The following is a 17,527-nucleotide window of genomic DNA, read 5'->3' on the forward strand; positions in this document are numbered from 1 at the left end:
TAGATGTGTGTATGCATAGGCACTGTCGTAATAAATACACAGACACAATATATATATATATACACAAGATGAAAGCAGCACTGTGGGAGGAATCTCTGTTGTAAGACCTCAGATACACATAGAAAAAAACTAAAATTCCCTAGTCTTTAAATCTTCCAAAATAATGGACCCAATTGGTGCAGACTGTAGATTCAAGAAATCTTTGCACAATTTATTCTCCTGGGATCCTAGAACAGATATCCCCTCACCAGAAAAATCACCCAAACAGAAGGCCACAAGGGCCAATTAGTACCAATTATTTGTTTATTGACACAGTTTGTAACATACACATTAAAAAATGTTGTACAGAAATAAAATTGCTATATATCAGTGAGAGGTATCCAGAACGTGTTGATGGCAAATTAGATCCTCCCTCACCTTAACAAGGTGTGAGCTCATAAAGGGAAAATCTTCACGATTTGGATTACTATCTCATAGCTGACAAACCCTACTCGTTTCGTCATTATGACTTCATCAGGGGCAGTTCTCCACAAATATCGAGACCAAACGATGGAATTACAGTTAGTATACACCAATGGTCATACAGCATAATAGTACAACAGACGTTTGTTTTTTTTAAATATGTTGACAATAGAAACCTCCACAATGGAATTCACAAATAGATCCAAACGTGCTTGTGTAGCAGTCTAATGGAGATATATATTAAGTTTCAGTGCACTCCATAAAAGTAACCTTCTTTTTTCTTTCTTCATATTGAGAGGAGTGTTGTGTGCATAGATGCTGTTCCAAGAAGAGAATAAAGAACATGTATTATGAGGTTGTCATACAAAGTCCATGCACTGTCAAAGTACAAACAAATATAAAGTAAGATATATTTATTACAACTCAATGTAAATTACAATGGAATAATGAAATAAGAAGGGCATCATTTGGAAAACATAACTAATAAACAACCTTTTTGATAAAACTAATTGAGTAGCGAATTGCACTTAAAAGAATTGAGGGTCAGCGCTCAGATCTGGCACAACCCCCTTCCTTAGTGCCATTTTCTAAAAGTTCTTGATAAATCTATACGAATGACGTGTGCAGTGAGACAAAGGCTTGCTTGTCAGTATCAAAATCATACTGAGTTTATTAAAAGTGGTGTTGCTGCCCATTATATCGAATAATCACTACGTTTTTTTGATAACAGAACTCAGAGCATATCTTAAGATACAATAATAGAGTAATTATATGCAGATATGTCCTCTCTCAGCTTGCAATTACCACGACTAGTTTGCCACGATAAGTGTGTCCAAGAATGTACGACATGGTCACTGTTGACCATCTGACTGGATTCCAATACTTCAGTAACTAAGATTTTAAGTGTGTTAATTTATTGCGTTGTCTTTCATCATTTACACTATTACACTTGCAGTTGCACCTTTATTCTTTTGGTGTTTTGGCTGTATTGCTTTGTTGTTGACCATGGGGAAAATTTAGTTTATGATCATTTGATTGTATATTTAATAAAGATGGTTTTTGTACCAATTGCTGCATTTACATTTTCCCCCAAGGGCCTAATATAGGAACACTTTTTAGTAATCAGTACTGTAACTTAACTAGCAAGACTGACCCTGCTGGGCGTAGGATAGCCCCCCCTATGTGCGTCCTATATATTACAGTATGAACATTGCATGCTTACACTGTAAGAATGTACGCATTATTTGTGCATGTAAGGTGGCTTGTGCAGAGCTATCCATATACTGACCTGAAAATCGGTATAATAAGTGAGGTAATGAACCATGAATGCGACCACTGCCAGCCATTCTGTAATTATTGCAGACACATCACAGATCTAGCAACACAGAGTAGTAAATACATCATAAATATGTCCTGGTAGCAGCTGGAAACCACTGGAGGAATACACTACAGTTCAGCAAATACAGACAGTGGCCTGGAAAACAGGCCTAGTAATTAAATAAACAGGTGTACTCAAACAACCCAGCACCAACGTCTCTAGAGTTCAATCTGCTGCCCTGGAGTGCAGCCATCTCCTGCCATGCTTCCTAGCATGGCTGTTGTCGGTCCCTGGCACTAATCACACTCTGGCCTACTCACTGGTCACTGTACAGCATCAGTGCCCAGAACACCGGGCAGATGAGAGCTTAAGCTTGTCTGCATCGTGGTGTCAGCATAGAGCTACCAACGGGGACATTGGGGGTGATTCCAAGGTGGGCGCAAATGGCACCAGCATTGCATCTTTGTATGCATCGGCTGTGCAAAATTATGCAAAAGCCGCAGGAGGCGTCAGATGTAAGAAGATGCCCAGTGGCGGCTGCTGTCATCTGCTGCTGCGTCCGGCGACACGGTATCAGATCATCTGCATGAACATGAGACATCTGATAACCCTCAGGTTACTCAGGATGACCAGCAAAATCACGCTGCTAGGGCCAATGAAGCATCCACTGGCTTCGACGCGTCCAAAAAACTGGGCCGACATACCCCCCGTTGCCACCTCCAAACAGCAGCAAATACTACTTTCTTCCTTTATGCTAGGTAGATAAGAGTTGTTAGATAGGCGTTACATTTGTCAGCATCATCATTCCCTGCAGTCATAGTAGCAAACACACTGTACCTTAATACACTGGTCTCCGCCACACCAACCCATTAACAGTGGGATCTTACACGCGACAACTGATAGGTGTTCATATAAAGGAAAATAACATTATTATACCTGTAAATATCAGAATGTCATGGCTGACCTTTTACATTACAGATCTGTGGTCATTACTACTAACACTGGTCACCAGAGCTGGATTAAGAGGGGTGGGGGGGGGCAGGGTGTCAGTATCCCGGGCCCCCTGTCTTAAGGGGCCCCCCGGCCTGAGCTCTACACCGCTCTGTTGCCACTCTCCAGCCTCCGCCGCCAGCAGTAGCTGAGGCTGGAGGTTGCATGACTCAGTCCCCGACCGTGCTGCCTGAGAGGAGGGGAGAGGAAGCCGCATACACAGCCGCTCTCCTCCCCCAGATGCGTGGACCCCTCCTTCCCCGGCAGCCTTCAGTCTTCTCTGCCTGCTGCAGCGTTGCTCCCATTGCCGGTAGCCGGCCTTGTTGGGAGGGGGAGACGAGCAGCGCGTGCAGCCGGGGGGTGCTGGTGGTCGGTAGGGGGGAAGGCCCTGTCTTGGGTGCCCTGGGCCCCCTGAGGGCATAATCCGGCCCTCTGGTCACACACAGGCACATCTTGTTGTTTGTGAGAAAACTTTATTAAAAAAAAAAAATAACAAGAGATATTTACTGTAACTATGTCTAACATATACAGAACGGGATGGTATTGGGGTCCCAGCGCTTAGGATGCCGGCGGTCAGAAGACTGACAGCGGCATCCCAATGGTCAGGATCCCAATACAGTTTAGGTACTGATGCTAAGCCTCCCTATCTGCAGCCTAACCATTCTCTATCATGGGTTCAATGGGTGCGGTGCTAACGGGCCGCTGGGTCCAGGGGGCCCCACACTGCACACACTGTACCCATATTGTTTTAATACTCACCTTTCCTGAGTCCCGCAATGGGCGCTGCGGCCGCAGCGGGGGGAAAATCACTCCCAAAATGGCCGCCGCGCATGCGCAGTAGATAATTTGTCTCCGGATCAGTTGATCTGCAGATATATCTATCAGTGTGTACCCACCTTAACCCTAATGCCAGCTCGTTACTTTGCTGATCACCTGAAAAGGATACAGATGATAAGAGCGATCACCATCAGCACAGATAACGCCATTCTCACGTGGCACACGCGGCGGCTGCTGAATGATGTTTGGTATAACTTTATAGACTGGACGATGTTATATATGGCACCAAATCCGAAGGCCACCGCTGCCCCAGCCCCGTGGATATACGGATGGGTTATTACCTGCAACATAAACATATACATAATGTAAGAATATAATGTAACGTTCTGTATTAGTATACATCTGTGTCCAGCGCTATCACAATGATGTGAATACTTGATTTATACGTATACTTGCCCACCCCTTATTGCTGCGTCATTCATTGGCAGGTGCAAGAGGACATAATTCAGCAATATGCAGAACTCTAGATATGGACAAATGCGCCACTGTAGACTCCTTTTGGAGCCTGCATCTATCCCTCACGCTGGTGGAGTTGTACCATACCAGTATTGAGGAGCACAGTACCGACTCCACAATTGCAGAGTAGAAGAGGAGCAGAAGCTTCTTTGGGATGTTGAACTTCCTTAGTTGCCTGAGGAAGAACAACCTCTGCTGTGCTTTCCCGACAGTGGCATCAGTGTTGGACCCCCATTTCAGGTCCCGGGAGATTGTGGTCCCTAGAAACTTGAAGGAGTCCACTAGCGATACCACACTGTCAACAATTGTTAGCGGAGGTGCACTAGGCGACTTCTTCCTGAAGTCCACTATCATCTCCACAGTTTTGAGGGGCTTGAGCTTAAGGATGTTGTGGCTGCACCACTGGGCCAACCGGTCTACTTCCTGTCTATAGGCCAATTTGTCCCCATCCTTGATTGATGGTGGTGTCATCGGTGAATTTGATGATCTTTACTGATTGCTCCTCTGAGGTGCAGTCATTTGTGTACAGGGAGAAGAGCAGGGGTGAGAGGACACAGCCCTGAGGGGCCCCTGTAATGGACCGCGCTTGAGAGGTGAATTCCCCTGCTTTCACCACCTGTGTTCAATCTGTCAGGAAGTCTACTATCCAGGAACAGGTAGCTTCTGGGACCCATAGGCAAAGTAATTTGGGGTGGAGGATGCTGGGGACAACTGTATTGAAGGTCGAGCTGAAATCGACAAACAGAACCCTTGCGTAGGTACCGGGAACATCTAGGTGCTGTAGAACGTAGTGCAGACTCACGTTGACTGCATCCTCGACACACCGTTTCAATCGATAGGCTAACTGAAGGGGGTCCAGTTGGGGGCCAGTCACAGTTTTAAGGTGATTCAAAACCAGACGCTCGAACGTTTTCATGACCACAGACGTCAGTGCTATCGGCCTGTAGTTGTTCAGGTTCGTGATAGAGTGTTTCTTGGGGACCGGGACGATGGTGAACCTTTTGAGGTAGGAAGGGACTTGTTGAAGATATTGGTGAATATGGGGGCAAGCTGACCTGCACATGCTCTCAGGGCAGATGGTGACACTCCGTCAGGACCCGGAGCTTTACAGAAGGCTGGCGGCGTCTGAGCAGGCGGAGCTATAACACTGCAAGCTGTGATTGGCTGACAGTGGCTGCTTCTGATTGACTGCCAGTCCATGAGCCGTGATTGACTCGCGGCTGGCACCAAGTTCAAATGCCCCCACTGCCTACTGTCCCTCTGTCCATGAGCAGCGATTGGCTCATGGTGGGTACCAAACTTAAGCTGGCGTCACACCTGCTTGCCAATCGCCTTGAAAAGAGAGATTGAGGTGGCGCCCCATTTCAGGAGGGGAGGATGCCTCTCCAGTCCGGCACACTCCTGCAATGCTTACTCCACTTACAACATTGTGCCGGCCCTGGGTACCTTATGTTGACAGACATAATTTCGGCATGATCACAGTGTCGACAACCACAAAATTATAACATATTCAAACTGTTGACAAGTCCATGATGTCAACACCCAATTTTAAGCCTATCCCTAACTATACATTTATATTGTTGGAATTTTAACTATGTCCACACTTCATGGGTCAACATTTTGAGTATGTTGACATTTTGTAGGTGTTGGGTGTCGACATTTTGACATTCGACATTATAGTTTCAACCGTTGACATTATGATTGTCAATATGACAACTACAGTACATCCCAGTCTAAGGGACCCTGTCCATTACATTGAGACTAATGGGGTGACACATTTTGCACTGTAGGGATCCCAATCTTGGTTTCCCTGGCCACACAGTGCAGGGATCCAATAAGAGCTTCAGTACTTTTCTCCCATGAGATAGACATCATCCAAAGAAAACATTTTATATTGCCGCCGCTTGACACCACATCAGAAAATCTTATTTCATCCAGTTAACAAAGAGAATTTTGCCAGGGCAGCTAACCATTTTTCAGTACCCCGGTGTGCCAGCTGGTAGCTACAAGGATTACTGCTTCGCCCACCCAGTCCTGCATACATCCGCACATGAGTGAATCAGCAAGGCCGAATCACACGTGCAGTAGACTGGAAGCCCGCTTTCACTTCTGCTTTCACACAAAGAAAAAAAAATGTGTATGTATGTATGTATATATATTATATATATATATATATATATAGACAAGACAGGACTCATAGGGGGTCATTCCGACCTGTTCGCACGCTGCGGTTCATCGTTGTGGTGCGAACGGGGTGGAAATGCACGGCGCCCGCAATGCGCGCGCGCGTCTTTGCCCATCGCAGCAACAGCCGTCGCTGGGTAATGACCAGAAGAAAGAGGAAAGTGATCGCTAGCGCGATCGCAAGAAGATTGACAGCGGGGAGGCGTTCTCTGGCGGATACTCACCCTTTTCCGGGCGTGGAGATTTGAACGCAGGCAGTTGGAGGGCGGTTGTCTGATGTCAATTCCGGGACCTTCATCGCTGGAACCATTGCACAGGTTAAGTAACTGCAGGGCTGGTCTTGTTCTGCACAAAACTTTTTTAGCATAGCAGGACTGCACAAGCGATCGCAGCCCTGCACAAGCGATCGCAGCCCTGCTATGCTAAAATACACTCCCCCATAGGCGGCGTCTAGTTGATCGCACGAGCAGCAAAAAGTTGCTATGTGCGATCAACTCGGAATGACCCCCATAGACTCAAAGGGATAATAATGGTGGTGCCAGTTTCATTTAAAAATGCAAGAATACTCACTTTTCAAAAAAGCAACATAGAACCAGCACTCGCATTTAAGTTTTATTGCAATGCAGACTCACATATGGGGCCTAATTCAGAGTTGATCGCAGCAGCAAATTTGTTAGCAGTTGGGCAAAACCATGTGCACTGCATGGGGTGGTGGGGGGGGGGGGGCAGATGTAACATGTGCAGAGAGAGTTAGATTTGGGTGGGGTGTGTTCAAACTGGAATCTAAATTGCAGTGTAAAAATAAAGCAGCCAGTATTTACCCTGCACAGAAACAAAATAACCCACCCAAATCTAACTCTATCTGCACATGTTACATCTGCTCTGCCCCCTCTGCAGTGCACATGGTTTTGCCCATCTGCTAACAAATTTGCTGCTGTGGTCAACTCTGAATTACCCCCATAATCCATAGAAAAAGGGTAGGTGGTAGCAGCCCATCCAACAGCCGTTTCAACCAAATCCGAGTTGGTTTTCTTTACCCCTGAAGAAAACCAAGTGGGATTTGGTTGAAACGGCTGTCTGTAGGCCATTCGCATAAACCCGCAGGCTGGTGGCCACCAATACATACTGCTGCATTCGCTTTTGCGTGCAATCCTGAATGTTGTACACTTGTGACCAACCTGAAACATAGCGACTGTTCCTGTCCCACAGCACGAGGTCAATCCAATCGCGAGCAGTATCCTCTGGCATAGAAGCTGTTGTGTTTGATTGTCCGTAGACCTAAGAGTCATGAATCTGTACATAATGTACACTGTACAGGCTCCTGGAATAGACATTATATATGATCAGCCCATAAGTATTGCTTATGCTCTTTACATAAATACTGCTTAAGGATAACACACAAATAAAGGTAATATGCCTGTTCCAGGTTGTGTTATACAGTAGTGTAGATTGAGAAGGGCTGTGTCACTGAGACTGAGATAGAAAGGCTCATATGTAAGCAGTAGAAAATGTCCCGCATTGCTTGTTATCTATGCAAGTGCAGCTTACTTGTAACACCGCCCCTTCCCCCCCTGAAGAAGTCACTACCTTGCTCTGATGGAACACACTGGAACAGTAAATTAACACTTGTCTGGTGCATTGTGTGCTGCACAGTGTATTGCATGCTGGTCTACAGGAAGTGACCAGCACTTTATCATGTTTCTGAGACTCCATCCCCTACTGACTCCAACTCAATGTGAAGTAGCGTGTGTCCGGCAGCTAGCATGTCTAAGCATTGCAGACGTCATCTAATGATGTCCCCATGCTGACAGTGTCAGGGAGCCCCGGAGAACCTATCAACAATGAAGTAGCTTCCGCAGAGAAGTGTTTCTGACTACAGTCTTCAGATTTGTGATAGTAGCGCACAGGATTACTGGGGGTCAGAGACATCAGACTTCCACGAGACTGGGGTGGTGGTACAGTCAGGGGCGGATTGGGAACAAAAAGCGGCCCTGGAAAAATGTGGACTAGTGGCCCCACATGGGCAGCACCAGAGGTGTAAGGTCTAGCCATTGGCCATGGCAGCAGCACCCTCCCCCCAAGACGTTCCAGATAGTGGGCATGTCCAGCATCAAGGGGGAAGTTAAAAATAAATAAAATTAAATATTATGAGCACATTATATGATACACCTTCAGAATTTAGGAAACTATATCATTCTTTAGAAAGATATATTTTCTTGCTTATTACACCAACCGTATCCCAATCACTATTCACTCAATCTTATATGTCAGCCAAGCAGGCAGACAGAGCATACACTAGATCATCTGCAATCACAGGCTAAGTGGCCAAGTCATTTTCATATATGCTAATTATTTTGCATCTTATTCATTATGTCTATAAAAAGGACCACATGTCCTCAAACAAAACAGGCCCCATGGGTGCGTCGCCCCCCCCCCCCCCCCCCCCGGGAATCTTCCCTGTAAACCCTATGGCCAATCCGCCTCTGGGTACAGTATATAATGCGGCTAAATAACAATTATCAAGAAAGTATTGAACTTAATGAATTTCTGATTGGAAGTCTAAAGGCGATTATATTTAGCAAAATAAAATAAAAAATTAAAGTATAGTTAATACAATATATACAGACATTATTTTGATCATGCTAAATTTCCATTAATAGGACATATTTCATATACTGATAGCCAACAAGGATCCCAAGCCATCAATTTTCTAAAGCTACGAGGAAATAGGCAACTATATTACCAAGTCCAATAGAGACACAATAAATGCATCAAACATAAAATACATTATCTTGATCTTAACATGTAGGGCGCAGTGTAATGCCACCCGGATACGGGCAATCACTAACAAGGCAACACCATGGATATTTTACATTTTTTATATTGCATTTCTCAACAGAACAGGGAACCGGTGAAGAAACTGATGAAATGAAGGAACTGGAATGAGTCAGGAAAGGTGGGCTATTAATGAAATGCTGGGCTGAGTTGTCATGAATGCAAAACATCACATGTCGTGTGAGAATTAGGATTTTCTGTCTCCAAGTGTTGAAGAGTGGGGCATAGGTGTCCAGCAGAAATAACCCAGCTACACCTGGCTCAGAGGGAAGAGCTTCGCTGATGGACTCAGTTCATAGTTGCCTACCCTCCCTCATTCTGCAGGAGACTCCCTTAAATAGCAGCAATCTCCCTGACTCCCTAAATAGACCAGCAATCTCCCTGATTGCACCTTATCCCCATTATGCAGCTATTACATTCTTGGGGAAATAAAAGAAATCAGAGATACATACATTCAAATGGGATCGGCGCCATTTCCCTGCATTGGTTATAAGGCACAATGATCCCTATGGCTACATGCATTTTAAATAAGGTTTCTCATGGTCACTTACAGTATATGGAACCTCTTGTAGCATACAGTATACAAACAAGTCCTGCAATATAACTGGTCTTTTCTTCAACAAATAGATCTTACTAACTCTGGGGCTCATTTACATTTGGATGTAAGTAATTTTCATTGCACGCCTCTCCGTTGTAGCAGTACACGCCCGCACTTATAGGCAGAGCCGGATTAAGGCAGGGGCATAGGGGGCAAGTACCCCCGGGCCCTCATCTCTAATGGGGCCCCCCAGCCGGAGCCGTTTTCATTTTCTTAAATGGCCGCCAGGGGGGTTACAACAAAGTCAGGAATGTCTCACGAGTCAGCTGTGCAGTGCTCTCCCACGCGCATGCAGTTGAGAGAAATGCTGCTGCTGCGGGACTCTGGGAGCAGGCACAGAGGCAGGACGCGCTCTGACCAATGAGCATTCAGCAGCGCTGTCCTCTACTGCGTCTGTCACAGCTCCACGTGATAGAGGAAGGGGAAGAAACAACAGAGCGTGTGCATTTCCTCTCCCACCCTCCGCAGCCCCATCCAGTCTGCTCCGCACAGGCACATGATGACTGAGTAAGCATCCGAGCAGGGAGAAGCTGTAGATGCCGGCCTGATCAGTGGTATAGGAGATAAGGTACACAGCAATAAAAGCCTGTCTGACAGCACACAAAGCTCAGTATAGTGCACACTGCAGAGCAAAGGGAGAAGGAGATGGGCATATTGGGGGAGGGAGAGTACGGGAAGGTGGGGGGTAAGGGCTACTGCTTGGATGACAGAAATATACAGCCACTGCACAGGAGGAGAGGTAGAAAGACTGGAAGGAGGATCCTTCTTGGTCTTAAAGAGCTATCACAGATAAAGGTAGATTCCTCAGTCACAGCCAGCAGTATGTCCCACAATTAGCCCCAGCAAGAGCTGCACTATTATTATTATTAAGCTGTATTTATAGGGCGTCACATGTCTGCAGCACTGATCAACTAGGTTTTCGACCATTGAAAGAGGCTTGAAGAAGTGGGGGTGGAGCCCTGGGGCAGAGTCCACGGAGGAGGTGGCAAGAGTATTTGATGATGAAACAGGAGGAATCACACTCCTTTACACAGAGGGGTTAGATGTATTTTAAGGCAACAGGGGAGAAAGCAGTAACTGTACACTTTAAGGTGGTCATTCCGAGTTGATCGGTCGCTAGCAGTTTTTAGCAGCCGTGCAAACGCTATGCCGCCGCCCTCTGGGAGTGTATCTTAGCTTAGCAGAAGTGCGAACGAAAGGATCGCAGAGCGGCAGCAAAATAATTTTGAGCAGTTTCAGAGTAGCTTCAGACCTACTCAGCGCTTGCGATCACTTCAGACTGTTCAGTTCCTGTTCACAAACACACCCTGCGTTCGCCCAGCCACGCCTGCGTTTTCTCGATCACTCACTGAAAAAGGTCAGTTGACACCCAGAAACGCCCCTTTCCTGTCAATCACTCTGCGGCCAGCAGTGCGACTGAAAAGCTTCGCTAGACCCTGTGTGAAACTACATCTTTCGATGTAATATTACTTTGCGCGTGCGCATTGCGCCACATGTGCAGAAGTGCCTTTTTTTGCCTCATCGCTGCACAGCGAACGAATGCAGCTAGCGAACAACTCTGAATGACCCCCTAAGTGCGACAGTTACCATTCCTCCCCCATGTATTACTATGGTGGTGTTTTATAAGTGAACTGACATTATATGCGCTGCTAAATACAAGATAGCACAGCGATGTCCCCACCACTGCCGCCAGTATATGAACGGCGAGTTGGACTGACCGTTCAAACACCTGTAGCTATCGATTACGACAGCTGCAGGTGTCGTTTTGACTATACACCACAGCCAGGGACAGCTGTAGTGGCTGCCAACTCCGGACTGCATGGGAGATCTTGCTTGGCTTGCAGGATCTCACACACGCCTAGTAGAGCTAGTGAGGAGGAGATACACAGTGCATCAGCACTAGGCCGATGCACTGTGGGCTCTGGCAGGGATCACCGAAGTGGGGAGTTTCCACTCCCCCATTCTGGCAGACAAAATGGTAATACATCTCGTCAGTACTGCTTCACTTTATAAAGAAGCAAAGAAAGAAGCGCTATAGCAGCACAATATGTGCCACATAATACTTCCATCCCAGAGTAACATAGAAACATAGAAATTGACAACCAATAACCACTTGGCCCATCTAGTCTGCCCTTTTTTATCTCTCTTTATTTTTTTATTTAGTATATTGTGCACCAGATGTAGAAGCCATAGAGAGCTATGTACACACTCACCCAACACCCCCACCTTGAAGCAGCTAATAACTCTCATGCTATTACCATCTCTGTGCCTAATTTATTTTTATCTTGAATCTCTATTTGTGGTTTCTCCATATCCACCTCCTGCAATGTTATTTCAAAACCCTATACTGATCTTAAGCCCCATACACACTAGGCGATATTTTCAACGATATCGCTCATTTTGATCCTTCTGAGCGATATCATTTGTAATATCGCCCAGTGTGTATGCACTATATCGTTAACAATGCGCGCTCCCATGGGTCGTTAACGAGGTGTTCTGTCACCCATTCATGCAGGTCAATCTGACAAAGGACGTCACTGAATGCTATCATTAGCGATATCGCTCAGTGTGTATGCACTAGATCGATTGCCCAGGAGTTCAAGGGCAAACACTGACGATATCGCTCATGGACCGTATCATCTAGTGTGTACCCGGCTTTAGCCTATGTTGACATACCCTATTTACTATAAAACTGTTATGTAATATTATCAGCTCCATCGGATCATTCCCACCCTCACTGCTCAAAAAGAGTTAGGGCCAGATGTACTAACCCTTGAAAAGTGATAAAGTGGACAGACATAAAGTACCAGCCAATCAGCTCTTAGCTGCCATGTTACAAGCTGGGTTTGAAAAATGACAATTAGGAGTAGTTTATCATTCTCCACTTTATCACTTTTTAAAGGCTTAGTACATCTGCCCTTACTGCCCTTTTGCACCCTGGTATCCAAAGCTCTTTGAACCAAATACTGGGAGAACTGGAAAGCCTCACTTTCAGCTAGCGGCTGCCTCATGGAGGTGTGGGGGCACACAGCAGGCACAGCCAATCGGGTATTGCTGATAAGAGGGCCCAAAGTTTTAAGAGCCCCGGGCCCCCCAAAGGCTTAATCCGGCCCTGCTTATAGGTGTTACTTTCACAATCTCCCTGAAATGCTTTTTCAAAAGTAGGCAAGTATGACTCGGTTTTGTAGCCCTTCAAGCACAATCTGCTGAGAGAGAGCTTGTGCAAACCTGAGGATGTGTGAGGGTGAGATTGGGCTATCACATACCTCCCAAATGTCCTGCATTCAGCAAAGCCAGTGCCATTTTTACGGGACTGTCCCGCCTGTGGGCCGCAGTGTCCCATGGGGGGAAAAAGTCAGGGAAGAGGGCTGTTTCTGTTGCTCTGCACAGCATAGCAGGGGGTGAATAGATACTATGTGTATGCACACAGCATCTATACACAGTGCAGGTAGAGCCTTGGGGCAGCCCAGCATCTTGGAGAGTCCTGAGCTTGCCGCTACAGTGATGCAAATAGGAGTGCCACATGGCTCCACCCCTTTCCCCCAAGACCCTCCCCCTTTACGGGTATGCAGAGTCCTAAGTCTGCATAATCCAGAGTTGGGAGGTATGCTACTAGGATGTTGTTAAAGCTCAGCTGTGTCCGAGTTCCAGGTGGAGTATCCAGAATACGAAACAACAGAGAAGTTGGTTGTGATGCTGGGTTGGGAATGTGAGCTGAGGAGTACTGAAGGGGCAGGAAGCTGCTAACTTGTCCTGTCCAAGAGTCCAACAGTGGTTGTTCTGAGAGACACCCATAAGGTATGAAATAACACCTGCCAGTGTACATATTACCTCCCAACACTCCCAAATTCAGCGGGGCAGTCCCAATATTCAGACATTGTCTTGCTGTCCCACCTGCGGGTTGCAGTGTCCCGCAGGTGGGGGAGGGAAGGTTGGGGAACATTTGATCACCGTCGCTCTGCACAGCAAGCAGCAAGTGATCACTAAGTAGGTGCCTTTGCACATGCGGATGGCATTTAAATAGTGCAGGGGGAGCCTGGGGACAGCCCTCTTGCTTGGGGAGCACTGGGCACGCCCCCTAAGTGAGGAAATCAAAGTACATGCTACAAGGCCATGCCCCCTACAGACAAGGTCACGCCTGACGATTGTTATGTACAGTAGTAGGATAATATTTTTTTTCCTAAATAGACCCCCTTGAGGCTAAATCGTTTGACTTTTTTTTGTTGCTTTGATAACTATGGCAATGCACTTACCAAGAACAGAAGAAACAGAGAAGACCACTGTAAACAGGACGGACTCCGGAAAGAAAGATCCAGTTTCACTGTGAGTGAAAAAACAATAATTCTAATTCACTATTATGTAACTGGAAATATTGCTTCATCTCCTCTAAAACCATCTACCTCCTATGTAACATTACATCAGGCTATCCTCAACCGCGGTCCTCAAGGCACACCAACAGGGCAGGTTTTAGTGATATCCAGGCTGCAGCACAGGTGGTTAAATCAAAATAACTGAGCTACTAATTAAGTCACCTGTGTTCAAGCCTGGATATCACTAAATCCAGGACTGTTAGTGTGCCTTGAGGACCGAGGTTGGGAAACACTGCATTACATGATTAACCGTCCCCAACCTTCAAATCATGATTAGGTTATTAGCGCAGACCGCCACCACATAGCATTAAAATCCTCTCCCCATTCTCCACATTCTACTATCACTGCAAAATTGGAGTATTTTATAAGTCATGGGAACCCTGTCATCCTGTGGTTTCCCCCATTCCAGACCCCTCCCCACCACATGTGCCCCTGGCTGGCAGTCACCACTGAGCATTTACAAGATTTAATCTTTGAGAAAAAGTTTTCTTCACTTTTGGACCAACACCCCTCTTTAGGTAGACAATGACTGCATGTGTTACTTTTGTGGGGACATAGAGGGAGAGCAGTGATAAAAGTGGAGAAGTGAGCCAGTGGAGAAGTTGCCCATGGCAACCAATCAGCTGCTCTGTATAATTTCATAGTATGCAAATTATAAAGGTTACTTCAATGCTGATTGGTTGCCATGGGCAACTTATCCACTGGCTCACTTCTCCACTCTTATCACTGCTTAGTACATCTCCCCCTAAATGCAATCTCTCTCTCTCTCTCACTCTCTCTCTCTCTAATATATAACATTATATTATGTTGAATTCTTTTTCACTTACCTGATGTACACTAGATAGGTTGGAGCATGACCATTGGTGAGGGTCATGTTAAAAGCCACAAAGAGACCATTCAAACTCCAGAAGACCCAGAAACACGGCACAATCGCCAACCCCTTCATCTCCGCAACTTTGGGATACCGCTGGCCACTGGTAGAGTTGATCTGGGCACTATAGAGTCACCGTAAGGGGCTCTGCCCCTGATTACTGCACGGCCAGTACATGTAAAATGAAGCCTACTGACAGCTGCTACAGAGTATTAAAGGGTGCCTTTTAATTGTGCTGAATTAGCTAACTAGATTTCATTTCACTTCTATAATTCTAATTCCCCTTTTTTTAACGAGTAAAATAGGCTGAAATCCATATACAGTAGTAGTACCTGCACCTATGGCAGAAGTTATCAGCACCTATCACGTTCTAGTACCTGTGCCTGGTGCGGCCTGTCGCAATTAGAGGAATAATCCTAACAGAATGTATAATGTAACTGTCCTATATGCCTGATTCAGCCTCAGTTCAGTAGAACGTTTGCTACACCGCTGTCACAAATCAAACCATATAACCTGATGATACATTATATTATCCCCCATCAGTGCGCCAAGCACAGCTGTGATATACTGTAGCAGTCACTGAACCTATAAGCAGGTGATAATCTCATCGCCTAGTAATTGAAGTATATTGCAGTTCTTACTAGAATATCTTACGCCAGTCTGAGATCTTTCCATAAGTAGTGAAAGGAATTATGTATTCAACTTAATTAAACGCACAACAATTAATACAGCAGCATATTCCGTATGCTTCTACTCAATGTATATAATTAGTTTTACAGATCAGAGGCAGAAATATATACTATCAAATATTGCAGTAAATACATTGTCATTTGGATTCTGCCCTGTTAATTATTAACTGATAATTAATAACACCGTATACCCAGCTCTCCTCCTAACAAAGTGCTGCCTAGTATTAATCATTTTATTGATCTGTTCATTATTTAAGAAATATTTCCTTCCTTTTTTTGTAGCCAATAACATTGGGAAAATATATTTTTTATACTCAGCCCGGCTCTGTGTAATTGTTCTTGCTGTGTACTGGAAATTGGGTTCCTCTGTCTCTGTAGCAGCTATATCCCCTGTTATTATACAGTTCCTCTTCTCTCAATAACGTCTCTTCTCCAACTGACATCTACAACCGTTAACTGTCTCAGTATTCATAACGTTCTCAGGCGGGGAAATTATTACTTAATAGTATTTATTCATGCATGTCTAATACATACCCTGATCTTAAAGTAGACTATATATATATTTCTAGGAATAAAGCATAATGGAAAAGGCGCTCATAGTGCAGACTGTTTATTCAATTTAAAAACAGTAACAGGTCCACGGACAAATTGTATAGGACTCGTACCATATAGCACACGCTGTGGGCTGGTTACCACACGGTTCAAGAAAATTCCACTGGCACACACTGCATACCCGCTGGCCGCCGCCCGGGACCACACACCGCGCAGCCGGCTATGGTATAGCCGTGACTCGGCGTGAAACCTCTCTGGATCAGACAGTGGGAGCAGCTACACACGTGGACGAAGCGCGTCAGCCAGGCCACACCCCACCGCGTTTTGTATCACACTTCGTCAGGAGGCTGCCATATATATATGAGGAAGCCATTTTGTCAGCTGATTTCCAGCCTATTATTTCACTAGAAACTAGTGACATCACCGAGGCATGAGGCATCTTGCATTGGAGAACAATATAGACAGGGAGATGTATCAAACCTTGAAGAGAGTTGAAGTGCAGAGAGATTATGGGGGAGATGTACTAAACCTTGCAGAGAGATAAAGTACCAGCTAATCAGGTCCTAAGCAGAGGCGGAACTAGCGTCATTGCAGCCGGTGCAATATATGTCACCAGCAGTCTCTGACTGCCCCAGTAAAGTTGATCAGTGCTGTCACTCTGCAGTCATGGCCCTACTGGAGGCGGAGGAGGGGCCACTCTTCCCTCTCCTACCCGCTCGGCTCCACCCCTTTCCTCCTTATTGCACCAACCACACCTTCTGCTATATGATTGGGGCAGTCCTTGCTTCCTGACATCGGGGTTCTGATGTCGTGATCTCGTGACCATCACCCACGCCAAATGTATAAGGGTGGCGAGAGGAGGAGTGGAGGCAGCCATGTCCATGCACAGCAGAAGCTGGTATCCAGGCAATCCAGAAAGGATAACATAAGACCAATGCGTGGACCAGCCAGAGGAGAGGAGAAGGGGCTACACAGCCTGACCATTTCCTCCCTCCTTTTCTTCATATTTTTCTGAGTTCCTGGAGCTTGTCTCTTCTGTTTTCCAGCGACTGCCTGCCTGTTCTTTGAGGAAGTCTTGCAGCTGCTCTTGCCGCCATTGCTGAGTGTCTGAGGTCACTTACGATCTGTGCGAGAAGTGGATGAGCCACCCTCAACGCGCTACAGCTCTACCGTGGTTCCCGGTAAGTAAATCATAATTCTGTCATTTGTAATATATTTATCAACCACTATCTGTCGCCCCCTGCCTTTCCCCATCACCCTCTGCCTCTCTCTTTCACCCACTCCCCATTACTGTTTGCCTCTGCATCACCCACAGCCTTCCCCGTCACTCTCCGCCACCCTCTGAATCTCCCTTTCACCCTCTGC

General features: G+C 46.0%; 1 protein-coding gene across 2 annotated transcripts; it reads right to left on the reverse strand.

Annotated features, from left to right (window-relative positions):
* Positions 1-285: 285 nt before the first annotated feature.
* Positions 286-15,781, reverse strand: LOC134980302 (DNA damage-regulated autophagy modulator protein 1-like). 2 transcript variants are annotated; one of them, XM_063947058.1, is made up of 7 exons: positions 14,878-15,771; positions 13,934-14,001; positions 7,426-7,568; positions 3,717-3,888; positions 2,618-2,676; positions 1,751-1,837; positions 286-780 (listed from the first exon to the last, which is right to left on the reverse strand). In XM_063947058.1, the coding sequence occupies exons 1-7, from the start codon at positions 14,994-14,996 to the stop codon at positions 703-705; spliced, it is 726 nt and encodes a 241-aa protein (XP_063803128.1). In that variant the 5' UTR covers positions 14,997-15,771; the 3' UTR covers positions 286-702. The 2 variants fall into 2 exon arrangements, with proteins under 2 accessions (XP_063803128.1, XP_063803129.1); XM_063947059.1 differs by lacking the exon at positions 1,751-1,837 and having other exon boundaries at positions 14,878-15,781.
* Between the last annotated feature and the right edge of the window lie 1,746 nt (positions 15,782-17,527).

The sequence above is a fragment of the Pseudophryne corroboree genome, chromosome 12, assembly GCF_028390025.1.
Source record: "Pseudophryne corroboree isolate aPseCor3 chromosome 12, aPseCor3.hap2, whole genome shotgun sequence".
NCBI classification, from domain to species: domain Eukaryota; kingdom Metazoa; phylum Chordata; class Amphibia; order Anura; family Myobatrachidae; genus Pseudophryne; species Pseudophryne corroboree.